At 30.8% G+C, this 14,825-nt stretch overlaps 1 protein-coding gene and 1 pseudogene across 1 annotated transcript; one reads left to right on the top strand and one right to left on the bottom strand.

The window, feature by feature from the left end:
* Nucleotides 1-229: 229 nt before the first annotated feature.
* On the bottom strand, nt 230-900 carry LOC118063040 (small ribosomal subunit protein uS17c). The gene has a single exon (XM_035076950.2). The coding sequence runs from the start codon at nt 852-854 to the stop codon at nt 372-374; it is 483 nt and encodes a 160-aa protein (XP_034932841.1). The 5' UTR covers nt 855-900; the 3' UTR covers nt 230-371.
* Nucleotides 901-7,152: 6,252 nt separating this feature from the next.
* Nucleotides 7,153-8,604, top strand: LOC140954486 (uncharacterized; annotated as a pseudogene).
* The last annotated feature ends 6,221 nt before the right edge of the window (nt 8,605-14,825 follow it).

Here is a 14,825-nt window from a genome sequence, read left to right as displayed (position 1 = left end):
AATTCAAATATCACCGCAAAACCAAGGCACCAATATGCATTCGAAAATCGCTAATGAACAGCAGAACAATATAGTATCAACCGAAGAAAGGAACCCAGAGCTCCTTTAAGCAACTTCTCTTTCACTGAAATACCAATCACGAATTCCCGACAGATGAAATGTACAATTTTTTTTTTTTTTGGGGGGTGGGGGAAGAGAGTCAAGAAGTCATGGCCAATTCAATCGATGATGAAATTGAAAAAATCATATCAATTTCACAGCCATTAAATTACACAAAAATCAAAACATCATCACAGTACTAAACACCAAATTACATCCCAAAAGTTCACAAAACGAAGCAAAATTATTACAAACAACAGAAAACTCACACATTAAGCCTGCAGTTCCTGTTGAGACTCCAATGGAATTCCAAGCTCTTGAGACCCCACTCCTCCCTCCTCACCCTCTTTCTTCTCCTTCTTCTTCCTAGCTGGTACAGGCACAGCAAGAAAACTTTTAGTCTTGCTAATGGGTCTGCTCTTTTCAAGCTGGACCAAGTCTCCAACTTTGAACTGATTCTCAGGGTCATGAGCCTGGTACTTCTTCTTCTTCCTCACCCGTCTCTTGTACTTAGGATGTGGGGCCAACCTTGTAACCTCAACAGCCACAGTTTTGTCACTTGTTGCACAAACAACTTTGCCTTGCATTGACTTCATGGCCCTGATTGGAGGGAGGAAAGTGAAGGGCTTCGTGGGTCGGAGAGAGAGAGAAGAAGTGGGTTTTGACAAGTGAGAAAGTTGGGTTGTTCCATGGAGGAATGGAGTGGAGAGAGTAAGGGAGCTGAGTGAGGATGTGAGGGACATTGTTAGCAGCATCGTGCTGTTTCCTGGAGTTTTTGGGGATAAGAAGAGGAGTGGAACTTGGGGGGTTCTTTTATCCTTGTGGATGGAGTGTTTGTGTGGGAGCGTGAAGTTGCGGGGTAAAACGGTATTCTTCATCAATTTTCGTGAAAAAAGAAAAAGAAAAGCAAAGAAAATAAGATTTTAATATTGGTAAAGCAAGAAAATTATATTTGATTGGTAGCAAACTCACTGTAATAAATACTTATTATAGTAAACCTAATTCATTTGATGAGAAATAATGTAATTACGAGTTTTTATATATTTATTCTTCATTGATGCTAAACATTTTTCAAAGAGCTAAAGTATAACTATTCTCTTATCTATTTTCTTGCACATCATTCAACTTTATTATTTTATGAAACTAGAATGATCTACATACACACTCAATGTATGCATGCAATAAATCTAATTGTTGTGTAACTTATTGAAATGGTGAAAATTTTTAAATTTATTTTTGTATAGTTAGAACAACTTTAATTACCACTTTAATTTAACAGGAAATTTGTTAGAAATTTGGGGAGCTGTTTGTACATAATTAATCATGAAAATAACTTTTAGTCATTTGTGATATAAAATAAATTAGTTTTTTATTAATTTTTTTTCTATAAATTAATGACAGTAAAAAAATCTTTAAATTTAATTTGGGCTTTCCATAACTACTTATGAGCTTAGGTGTTTAGGCTTAGTTTTTGGGCCAAGGTGTCTAGGCTTAATTGTTCTATATTTTTTTATAAAATAAATTTTTTTTTATGGTATCTTCTAATATTTAAGTTAATAAAATAAAGATGAGAGAGAGAATGGAATATTAAAAAATAAAAATAAAAGCAGGAGAATAAATTTTAAAAAATAATTGTATAAGTATTTATCTTTCAGATGTTGGTGGTCTTGAATATCTATAAGCCTTTATCACCCTAAATCCCTAGCTTACTTGATGAGGAGTGACAAAGAGTAGGCTATTGGGCTTTGATTTTTTCTAGGAGAGATTCATAAGTTATGTTGTTGTTGAAGATCTTTTTCATTGCCATTGAAAGAACATTTAACCGTATAATTTATCCAACATGTAATAAAAGGTAACCAAACAAATATTCTTGTATCTGAGATGCTAACTAATAAAATGATACTCCCCTCACGTGGCAGATATTATGGGGAGAAATAACACATGGAAATGGGAAGACTTTGCCCATCCACTACTAAAAAAAAGGGCTATTAGCATCTGAATTTAGCAACGGATAATTTTGTTGCTAAATTCAATAACAGATTTGCAACGAATTACACATATATTATTTTTTTAATATTAGCAATGGACTTTAGAAATGAATAATCCGTTGCAAACTTTACGTTGAATTTAGCAACGGATTTTTCTATTGCTAATTGAAAAAATAATTATTTAAATCTTAATATAAAACCAAAATTACGTAGATCGTTGATTACACTTATTATGATAAAATCTCAACAATTTAATTTCGCTGGCTTTGGTAAATGTACACCAATACTCTCCCCCCACACCGAAATGTAAATAAAGACCAATTAACAAAACCAATAGCTGAAAATTAATTAACTTCCACTCTTCTAGTCTCCTTCGTCCCTAATAACATCAATCCATAACTGTAGAAAAATCACCCTCTCTTCATCGATTTGATTTTCCTTTATACCAAACTTTTCATCTTCTTCGCATTCGTCTTCAGCATCCTTAATTTTTTTTCTTCATCTTAACAGTTTCAATCTTTCTCTATAAACCACCAAAAACATAGACACATGGCAACATCGAACTAGACCCATCATTATCACCATCGAACCTCCTAATTTACCCCTTCTCCTTGTAAACGGGTTGGGTTTTGCACACTTTTCTTCAATAGTTCAGGTAATTAATTTAGGGTTTTTGTTTTTCTTTGTTGCAATTTAACTTACACTAAAAAGTTTTCACCTAACTTTCCCAATTTCAGATGTTATTTTGTCGTGTGGATCCATCTCGGTCACCTGTAACTCAAGAACACAGGTAACAATTTTTTTTTCCGATACTTTGAATAATGGTTTTAGGCTATTAATTCGATAACATAAGGGTTTATGAAATGTTTTTACCATGATCTATAACCTAATTATGCATGTTTAATTGAAAATTTATCAAAACCTCCAATTTAATTTTTAGGGTTACAGTTCATAAATTGAATGACTTTAGTCTACTGGACCAATGCTGGTAATTCATGTGTGTGGAAGAGAGTGATCGATGGAAATTATGCATCAGTTCAATTTCTTCACTTTCACTGAGGTGTTTCATGATGTTATAACTTGCTATCCTTTTGCTTCAACTTTTTAACTTGTAATGCTCTACTTCTATAATTTTTAAGTGTTACAGCAGCGTATGGATGTTGTTCAAATCTAGAGAGTCTAGCAACTGGTTAACCTGTGATGCATTTTCTTCTTCTATAGCAGTCCAAGTGTTTCTTTTTTTCTTGCTGTGATTTGATTGAGCATGCTTGCAAAGTTTTAGTGCTGCCTTTTAGTCACAACTAATCCAACTTACGAGGATGTGGTGGTTGCTGATTTGTGTAGTTATTTTTTCAAAATATGCAATTATTAGTTTTAGTTGCAAAACTTATATGCACTTATTTTCCTTGACGAAATTCAAATTTTGCGATCCTATTCATATTTCTAATATCATATCATTTTTTGGAATAATCCACCTTTTATTTTGCTTTGTGTTATGCAAGAGAAACCTCAACTATTTCAGTTTGTTCCAAATTAAAAGCAGGTACTATTTGTTCAGACCACATGGTATTCATAAAGTTGTATTTATTATGATAAATTCATAATTCTATTTATCTGATTTATGCTTTCACAGGTCAAGGCAGCACACCAACTTCTCAAGACTATTCCACATAGCTATGGGAGTAGGAGGGTTGATGGAGTTCCTGTTTTCAGCAAACAAAATTTAGATATTGTAATAGTTACCAAAGACGAGATTAAGTGGTGTGTATTAATTCTCTTGTATCCAAATTTAAATATGCATATTTAAATTTATTTTCCTTGTAGATCCTAGTTTTTGATGTTCATGTGAACATGATGTTGGTTATATTCAATTAACTTTTTAGGGCATAGGATTGTTTTTTTTTCTTTCCTTATTCAATGCCAGTTTGTATATAAAAAAATTAATTGAATGATTTTCTTTCATTAAATCTGATATTAAGTTTCTTTTTGGATGGAAATTATGAGACCAAAATGAAACCTGGCGATGACTAAATAATATATCAATTAACTACAAATTTATTTTGATTGTTACTGGGAAATCAGTAGTTTCTTGCTGTGAATTCTTGGTCCTATACTACTTTTCTATTGATCTGACTTTTGATTAGTTAGGTTTATTTATAGCTAAGTTATTTCTGTTATGCTTTTTGTACCTTGTTGTTCTGCTCTTTGAAGTAAAAGCATCTCATTGGAATTTCTTTTTATGCAAAAGCTCAGTTTTGTAGAAAAATTATGTCCTAACCATACAGATTCCTATTAAGTTATAGGTTTTAACAGATAATAATTAGCGTAAATTATAATTTAGTCTGCATTTTTTATGATTTTATAAGTTAGTCATTATGTTTTTAAAAACCATAAGATAGTTCCTTGTTATAAATTAAATGATAATTATTTTGAAATTTCAAAATGCATTCATAATCTTGTTCAAGATTGAAAATTTTAGGTTAGATCTTAGAAGAAAAAAAATTGTTATGAGAAGACAAGTGCCATGAAAATATAAAAAATTAACAGTTTAACTTAGATATTCTTTCTATTTTTCATAGTTTAACTTAGATTTGTTTTAAAGACTAGCAATTGATATAGCTGGATGGGTTTAACATACTATTTATGTTTTTTATTTTTCCAGCAATATGAATGGCTTATTGGATCAAAATATAAACCAATAGAGTTGCCTAAGTCTGATTGGGTTGCAAGAAGGAAATCTCTACCTTGGGCCATTGATTATTAGGGCTTAGGTAAGTCTATTTTGCTCCATTTTTAGATGGTTGCTTAATTAGATTATGCTTAATTTGTCTGTTGGGCATGCCTATTGTAATCTTTTCAATTAATTGGAACTCTGTTTTTCATTGGAATAAGATTATGCATATTTAAAATTATTTTCCTTGTAAATCCTAGTTTTGGAGGTTTATGTGAACATGATGTTGGGATTATATTCAATTAACTTTTTTGGGCATAGTACTGTCTTTTTTCTTTCTGTTTTTACATATTGCTTCCTAAGTTCATGTTTTTGGTATTTTTCCTCTTAAGAAGAATAAGAATAAGCCTCAATCTTTTTTATTTAATTTCAAAACCATGAAGGCATTTAGAGGCCCAAATCCCATTTTGATTATTTGGTTAGACAATATAAATCAATGACAAGGCAGTTTAGCACTTTGGGTGGGTAGTTCAAAAAAAGCCCTTTCATGTTTAAACCAATTTTAATTATTTTTAAGGCTGATTAATGGGTTGTCCAAAAAAATAATAATTAATGATTTTTGAAACTTATACTGCATTTTTTTAGCTGCAAAACCATTCTAATTAAAATATAATATTATAGTGTTTATATATTAAAAAATATGAAATTAAATTAAATTAAATTAAAATAATAGTTTACTCCAATAATTAAAAAGGAAATGGATAAATAACAATATTGTTTAAATTTGGATTCAATTAATAAACTATTAGAATTCTTATATGTCAAATAAATTATTAAATCATGTAATTGAATTCAATTTTAATACTTAAAATATTTCAAATAAATACTGCATTTTTTTAGCAGCAAAACAAGCCATTAAGTAAAATCACCATGTTAAAATCATAATTCTCTAATTAAAATATAATATTATAGTGTTTATATATTAAAAAAATTTGAAATTAAATTAAATTAATAGTTTACTCCAATAATTAAAAAGAAAATGGATAAATAACAATATTGTTTAAATTTGGACTTAATTAATAACCTATTAGAATTCTTATATTTCAAATAAATTATTAAATCATGTAATTGAATTCAATTTCAATACTTAAAATATTTCAAATAAATACTGCATTTTTTTAGCAGTAAAACAAGCCATTAAGTAAAATCACCATGTTAAAATCATAATTCTCTAATTAAACTATAATATTATAGTGTTTATATATTAAAAAAATATGAAATTAAATTAAATTAAATTAATAGTTTACTCTAATAATTAAAAAGGAAATGGATAAATAACAATATTGTTTAAATTTGGATTCAATTAATAACCTATTAGAATTCTTATATGTCAAATAAATTATTAAATCATGTAATTGAATTCAATTTTTAATGCTTAAAATATTTCAAATAAATACTGTATTTTTTTAGCAGCAAAACAAGCCATTAAGTAAAATCACCATGTTAAAATCATGATTCTCTAATTAAAATATAATATTATAGTGTTTATATATTAAAAAAATCTGAAATTAAATTAAATTAAATTAATAGTTTACTCCAATAATTAAAAAGGAAATGGATAAATAACAATATTGTTTAAATTTGGATTCAATTAATAACCTATTAGAATTCTTATATGTCAAATAAATTATTAAATCATGTAATTGAATTCAATTTTAATGCTTAAAATATTTCAAATAAATACTGCATTTCTTTAGCAGCAAAACAAGCCATTAAGCAAAATCACTATGTTAAAATAATAATTCTCTAATTAAAATATAATATTATAGTGTTTATATATTAAAAAAAAATCTGAAATTAAATTAATAGTTTACTCCAATAATTAAAAAGGAAATGGATAAATAACAATATTGTTTAAATTTGGATTCAATTAATAAACTATTAGAATTCTTGACAACCTCTTCATAGCAATTTCTTGTTTATCTTCTAGCTTACCCTAAAAGAAAATGTTTATAAAATACCAATTACATATAGCACAAAAAGTTTCCCTCTTATATTAAGCATAACTCTACTGTTTCAGTAGACTGCCAACAACATCTGTCAATAACTACTGTCTTATGTTAGAATTGTTATAGAGTTTTAAGATTATTAAATAAATTTGCCAACTGAAACAGCAGTAACCTTAAATAGCAGCCCAATAAATCTTAAGAACATGACCCATGAACTCTAAAAGTACTAATTTCTTGGCTATATATATGTGTGAGCTGTACAAATAATTAAAGTTTGTTTATGTGGTACATATTTTATTTTAAATGATTGTTTAAGTACTAGTAGTTAAAGAAGTATGCTTATTTATAAAATGCTTATTGGTGTTATCATGTTAATTAGATTAACATGGATGATCGATCGTGGATGTATCGTCGTCTTATGGATGGTCGCCTTCGTCCTGAATACATTACAGGTGTTAGAAGATTTATCAATTTTGCCTTTTCAATTGATAAAAATATATCTGGGGGAAAATTAGATGTCCTTGTGTGAGGTGCAAAAATCAAAAGTTTTTAAAGGAAGATGATGTTGAAAGCATCTATTGACAAAAAGTTTTTTACCTTGTTATGAAAATTGGATTGTACATGGGGAGCCTTATGTCGCAGAACCAATATTGGTTGGACCTTCATCGGGTGGAATTAGTCATGTTGTGAATGATGTTTGTCTAGAAAATCCATATAGGAATATGGTTATGGATGCAATGGGGGTTGGTGATGCATACTCTAATGATAATGTGTATAGTCTTATGGTAGCAGAGGAACATCCAAATCCGGAGGCAACTAATTTTTTTAAGCTTTTGAAAGTTGCGGATGAGCCTTTGTGGGATAGGTGTACCAACAATCCAAATTATCTGCTTGTGTACAATTGCTTAATATGAAGTCAACTTTAAATTTGACTCAGACTGCCTTCAACAAGTTTATTGATTTTATAAAAAATTGCATGCCTAATGATGAAAATTTGGTATCCAATTTTTATGATGCTAAGAAATTTATGCGGCCACTTGGACTTGGTTATGAGAAATATGATGTGTGTCCTAATTACTGTATGTTATACTATGGGGTAGATGCAATGAAAATAAATTGTGATTTTTGTGGAAGTTCACGATACAAACCTAGAAATCCAACTAGTAAAGGTTCCGATAAGGTAGAGAAGCAACTATAATACTTTCCCTTGACACCAAGGCTTCAGAAACTGTTCATGTCTCCATATCATACCAAAGATATGACATGGCATCATTTTCATGCTTCAGATAATGGGGTTATGGTGCACCCATCTGATGAGGAGGCATGAAAGGAGTTTAATCGTATCCACTTAAGCTTTGCATTAGATCCGAGAAATGTTCGGTTATGGTTATGCATTGATGGGTTTTGTCCATTTGACATGTCTTCAAATACATACTCTTGTTGGCCAGTAATTGTGACTATTTATAATTTGCCTCCGTGGAAGTGCATGACTAGACCATTCATGTTTTTGACAATGATGATTCATAGGCCAAAGAATCCTGGAAAAAAGCTTGATGTTTTCCTAAAAACTTTGATTGACGAGTTAAATGATTTATGGTCTGTTGGTGTTGAAACATATGATGTATACAGAAAGGAAAATTTCCAATTAAGGGTAGCTTTGATGTGGACCATTAGTGACTTTCCAGCATATGGCATGTTATTGGGATGGAGTACTCATGGAAATTTATCTTGTCCTTATTGTATAGAGCATAACAAGGCTTTTAGATTAAAAAATGGAGGGAAAACTACATTTTTTTTATTGTTATTGACGATTCCTACCCATGAACCACCCATATAGATGTCAATCTGATAAGTTTTTGAAATGAGTAATTAAAAGGCTCCCTCCTTTACCTCATCCATCTGGCTTGGAAATGTTAAACGAAGTGTCCAAGTATACTGAGGGACATAATGGAAGTTCATCATATAATGATAAAATTCCTGGCTTTGGTGTTAAACATAATTGGGTGAAGAAGAGCATTTTCTAGGAGCTTCTATATTGGCATACAAATTTGATTCATCATAATCTTGATGTCATGCATATTTAGAAAAAATGTCTTTGACAATATTTTTTATACAGTAATGGATTGTCTTAATAGAAGCAAGGACAATTTAAAGGCTAGGTTGGATATTCAATTGTATTGTAGGAAGCTAAATTTACATTTGCAACAAGATATGAGTGGTCGGGTTTACAAACCTAAAGGCATTTATTGTCTACATAAGAAACAACAACAAGAAGTTTTGTCATGGATGAAGGAATTATCATTTCTTGGTGGTTATGCTTTAAGCATTTCACGATATGTGAAAGAGGCACAATGTAAGGTTTTGAGGATGAAGAGTCATGATTGTAATGTCTTCATTCAAAGACTTCTTTCAACCGCTTTCCGACCTTACTTACCTAGGCCACTGTAGGAGGCATTAACTGAATTGTTTGTATTTTTTTTGAGATATTTGTACAACAAATTTAAATGTCCAGCACATGGAGTTAATGCAGATGAATATAGTTGAAATAATTTGCAAACTTGAAAGGATTTTTCCTCCATCCTTCCTTGACTCCATGGAACACTTGACGATACATCTACCTTATGAGGCAAAAGTTGGTGGACCAGTTCAATATCGATGGATGTATCCATTTGAATGATATGTTTTCATACTATGTTAATTTTATTCCCCTTTTATTTTAAAAAAAATAAACTAATTAACAACAATGATATAGGTATATGTTTTATTTGAAGAAGAAAGTGACCAATAAAGCTAAAGTTGAGGGTTCCATATGTGAAGCATACTTGATTGATGAAATCACCAATTTTGCATCTCATTATTTTGGTGATGACGTGTAAACAATTTGGAATTGAGTTCCACGGAATGGTGGTGGTGGCCTTAAGAGTGTAGATGGACGTCTCTCTATTTTTTTCTATTCAGGGAAAAAATTATCCAAAAGATTTTATAGAAGACAGTTGTCACATGTTGAAATGCAAATTGCACATAACTATGTGATATTCAATTGTCAAGAACTTAAGCCTTATTTAGAGTAAGTATGAAATATTATTTTGTACTTAATTTATAATAATTTATTATTAACTTTAACATTTGAAAATTTTAGGCAATGTCGTGAAAAGCTAAAGTCACAACAACCACATGCGAGTGATGTTGAAATTGAAAAATTATGCGAAGAGATCTTTCCAAATTGGTTAAAAAATAATGTAAGTATTTTAATAAAATTAATTTATATTTTATGTCAATTAGTTACTTTAAAAATATTACTAATCTCTTTTAAATCACTATTTCTTATGAAGTTAACTATTATGCTAGGTGGAATACCAATATAACGGAATTGAAAATCAACTCTTTGGACTTGCCATGAGCCCTTCAACTTCAGTGAAATGTTATAATGAGTATTATGTGAATGGTTTTAAATTTCATACTCAAAGTTATGGGCGTTTTAAAAGGATAATGAATAGTGGAGTTTGTGTGAAAGGAAGTTGCTATGATGATAATGAATGTGATTATTATGGAATGCTTAAAGAAGTTGTTCGACTCAAATACTTGGGGAGTAAGTGCAAGTTATTTATGTTTAAATGTAATTGATATGATACAAAATGAGGGATTAGAGTGCATCGTTCGAATGGTTTGGTTGAAACCAAGAATACATCTCGACTACACGGAAATGAAGATTTTGTGTTAGCATAATAATGTCAACAAGTCTACTATACATATCTATCTGGTAATAGATCATTTGAATGGTGGACGGTTATTAAGACAACTACTAGAAGTCGTTATAATGTTGATATGAGTGAATTTATTGAAGATGCCAACAATGTGAGATCATTTGATGTTGATCAATCAGATGAGATTTCTCAACCATGTCGTGTCCTTCCTACCCGAACACTTGATTATCAGATGAGATTTCTCATAATTTTGATTTTTGCTTAATTAATTATTTAGATTTTTATTTTTATTATTATTTGTGTTAATTGGCTTTTGACAATTTAAACTTCATGGCTGATTTTTATTATTGCAAGGAATGCTTAATGAAATGGTTTTGATGTTATTTATATATTTGTTTTTTGTTATAGTAATTATTTTATTTGAAGTATAATATTTTTCGAAGTGATGGCTATTAAGTGGACAATCCATACTGATTTTGAACATCATAAACTGGATATTGTTTGTAATAAATTGGAAAACAAATGAGATTTAATAGTTTGTTTTCATTCTAGTTATGACAGTCTTGGAAAAATATCTGTGAATTTTTTGTTCCTGATAGTTTAACTATGAGCTAATTTATTGTTATGTTGTATATATTCATATGATAATGTACATGTTTTTCTGGTTTTTAGCATGCCTCGACGAGGATCCATATTAGATTCTAGGAGTGATAGGTCCACTTCAAGGAGTGACAGGTCCACTTCATCCAAATCATTTCAAACTACATCAAGGCATAATAACAAAGGATCCACATTTCATTAACCTGTGTATCAGAACGCCAATGAGTATTATATACCTACTTTGGGGAGTACAGATCCTCCTCAACATGATTATGGGAGGGTTGAAGCATATCAATATTGTGAGGGCTTTTGCTTCGAAGATTTGCTTCAAACTTAAGGAGTTTTCTCTCGAGATAACCAACTTGTTTATGGAGAACATAATTCATATAGGAGTTATGGGAGAGTTGACGGTGATGATGGTGATGATGATGATGTGAACATTAGAGATGAAGATGAGGGAGACGGTAGTAATGAGAGAGGTGTATGTGATAGGATCAAGATGGTGTACCATCAAACCACGGTTCAACATCTTCTCCATACAATTATGATCAAAGTGTTAAAAAGAAAGGTTTTGACACACCAATAGATCCAATTACAAGAAAAAAAGAGCTTTGTTTGTATGGAACAACAGAGTAAGTTCAAACTTTTAAAAACTAACTTATTAAGGTTTTATTTTTAGGTATAAAAAAAATTACTTATTATTGTGTAATTATTTGTTTACTATAAATTTGTTATTATATATTTTTAGGCTCAATAATGCATCGTGTGGACGTGTAATCGGAGATATTTTGAGGTCCAATTTTAAGGGAGCATGGCACTCTTGGGAAAGAGTAGATTCAATGTGCAGGGATAAACTCTTTAAAGAGTTTAAGGTAAGAATCAACACTAATTGCCATATTCTTTTCAATTTTGATCACTTTAATGTAACATTATGAAAATTATGAACTGAATAGCTATAGAAGTGTGCTAGTAATTGTCTTGTTATTTGTAACCATAAATTATTAACTAAATAGCAGGGACTAATTTGTGTTATAATTTGTTCTTTTTTCTTGTTTACTCTTTAATATCATTTAATTTCTTTAGTTATTACATCATCTTGCAAATTCTAAATAAGATAACACAATATGATTAATTATTTATATAATTTGAAATTTTGTGCACTCTTTTTACTTGGTATATATATTATTTGGTAGAAAAAATATTCTTTTCCTGAGGAAGATGAGTCGATTGTTTGTAATATTTGGGAAGATAAGGCTAGGATAGCTTTGAATCAATAATTAACACGAGCTCGCAAGAAAACCATGTCAAAAGAAAACACTACAAATATTATAGATTACCTTGATAAAGGTCCTGCCTGGATAAATAATGATGACTGGAATCAAATGATCAAAGATGTTTGGTCCACCCCTGAATTTCAAAGGAGGTCTGAATCTACTAGGAGGAATCGATTAACCAAAACAGATGGTAAATAAGCACTCATTCTGGAGGAACAATGTCATTTGCATCATACCGAACTAACATGGCAATGATTTTTTTTTTTATGCTTAAGATATTGAATTAAAATTTATATATTTATCTTTTATAATATTTATTAATCTTGAAAGCAAGAGGAAGCTGGTGGAAAAGAACCTCCATGGGATGATGTCTTTTCAGCTTTGCATCAGAGTACTAAGCAGTCTGGTAGCTTCGTCGACAACAAGTCTAAAAAAGTGATTGTATGTATTTTTATTTGATTATTTCTTAATATAACTTAAGTATTATTTAACATTCAAATGAATTTATTGTTGCATGTATTTTATTTGTAGGGAAATTATAAAATGAGGATGATTTCAAAGTATGGAACTAATTGGGAAAATCATCCTTTATTTGATGAAGTAGTTTGGTGTGTGGCTTCAGGAGGAGTTACAAAGGGTAGGGTATACGGTGCACCTCGTATGCCAAAATCTATAGTTAGTACAAGCTCTTCATCACATTCCTACTCAGTGGAGTCATCATATCCCAGTTCATCGTATCAAGCATTGCAAAAGGAGATAAAAAATAAAGAGGAGGAGATAAAGAAAAAAGATGATTTTATTCTTGAAATGAAACGGCAAATGGATTCCATGCAAGAATATCTTATGAACAATCTTGGATATCATGGTGGGACATCAAATATTGGCCAAGGTATGCTACCACCTATGGCTCCCTAGATAATGACACCTATGGGTCCCACATCTCAATCAATTTATCGACCTACACCTTAACCACTATATCCTGATCAATCTTGTGTCGATCCATAATATCATGGTTTGTCTTCGCAACCAGCACCGTGATTGTAGCTTTTGTTGTTTTTTTTTTTAATTGTATTTCGACTTAATTGTATTAATGCAAGTGTGACTAAATTTTTATAATATGAATATTATTTTTATTTCATTTTTTATTAGTGATACAATTATTTTTAATATTAATTTATGTTGGTTATATATATTCTACAACTTTTAAAATATCCATAAATAATGAATTAAACAAATTAAAAGTCATTTTAATAAATAAATAAAAATTAATTTAATAAAAATAATATACTCAGCAACGGATTCTCCATTGCTAAGTTGTAAATAATTCATCAATCAGCAACGGACAATCCGTTGATGATTCACAAAATTAGCAATGGATTTTCCATTGCTAATTTACAGAAAATCCGTTGCTAATATATGCAACGGAAAATCCATTGCTGGTTGTTAGCATCGGATTATCCGTTGCTAATTGTAAGCAATGAAATTTTCGTTGCTGTGAAATCAGCATCGACAAATCTGCATCTGATATTTGCCGTTGCTGATTCCGTTGCTAAATTGTTTTAGCAACGGATTTTAGTATTATTTGCAATGGAGTAGGCCGTTGGTAATTACTACATTTTTTAGTAGTGATCTTCTTCCCATAAGATCAGTTCTAATGGTTATTGCTAGTCATCCCATGCCAAGTAATATGATGGGGACGAACAATATGTATTGAAAAGCATCTTCTAGAGGCCAATTCACAATTAAAATAGCTTATAAGCACTAAGCTACCAACGAGATCCATGGTACATTAGAGGATCCAACCTGGAGGATGGTATGGAAATGTGAAGGACCTGAAAGGATTAGAAGTTTTCTATGTCTAATGGCTCATAATTCATTATTGACAAATGAACGAAAGGTTGTAAGAAATTGGTCTTGTTGGGCTATTTCCAGAACTCAAACACACACAATTTACGTGGTTCGGCAACTTGCCTACTCCACGGAGCTACTGGTTGTATTAATCAAGCTTACAAAGAAACAATACAACAACAAGAGGAGGAGAATCTTCTCAACTCAACTCCATACTCAAGCTCTCTCTTCTCTCTGTGTTTCACACTGCAACTCGTCTGTTCTTCTTCTCAGTATTCTCACAATACTCACACACCACACACAGCTCTACACAAAGCACATAAATATATAAGGATGAGGGAAGGACATCATCATTTATGCCCACCGTTGCCTCCACTTTGTGTCCTCCACCATGTGCAAAGTAGGGGATTAGGATTCCCACTTGCACATGGTGGGGCTTGTTTGTCTCCAATAATTAACAATCTCCCACTTGGAGACAAACAATGAAATTATCTTTTATCCTTGAAGGCCAATTGAAGTTTTACACAACTTCAGTTTATCAAGTGTAACTCCTTTGGTTAACATGTCGGCTGGATTCTTGCTTCCACAGACCTTTTCTAGCATTAGTTGCTCGTCGTCCAGCAGTTGTCGGA

This window comes from Populus alba, chromosome 1 (genome assembly GCF_005239225.2).
Source record: "Populus alba chromosome 1, ASM523922v2, whole genome shotgun sequence".
Taxonomy (NCBI): domain Eukaryota; kingdom Viridiplantae; phylum Streptophyta; class Magnoliopsida; order Malpighiales; family Salicaceae; genus Populus; species Populus alba.
The sequence above is the reverse complement of the archived record's forward strand: the minus strand, read 5'-3'. Positions and strand labels throughout refer to the sequence as shown.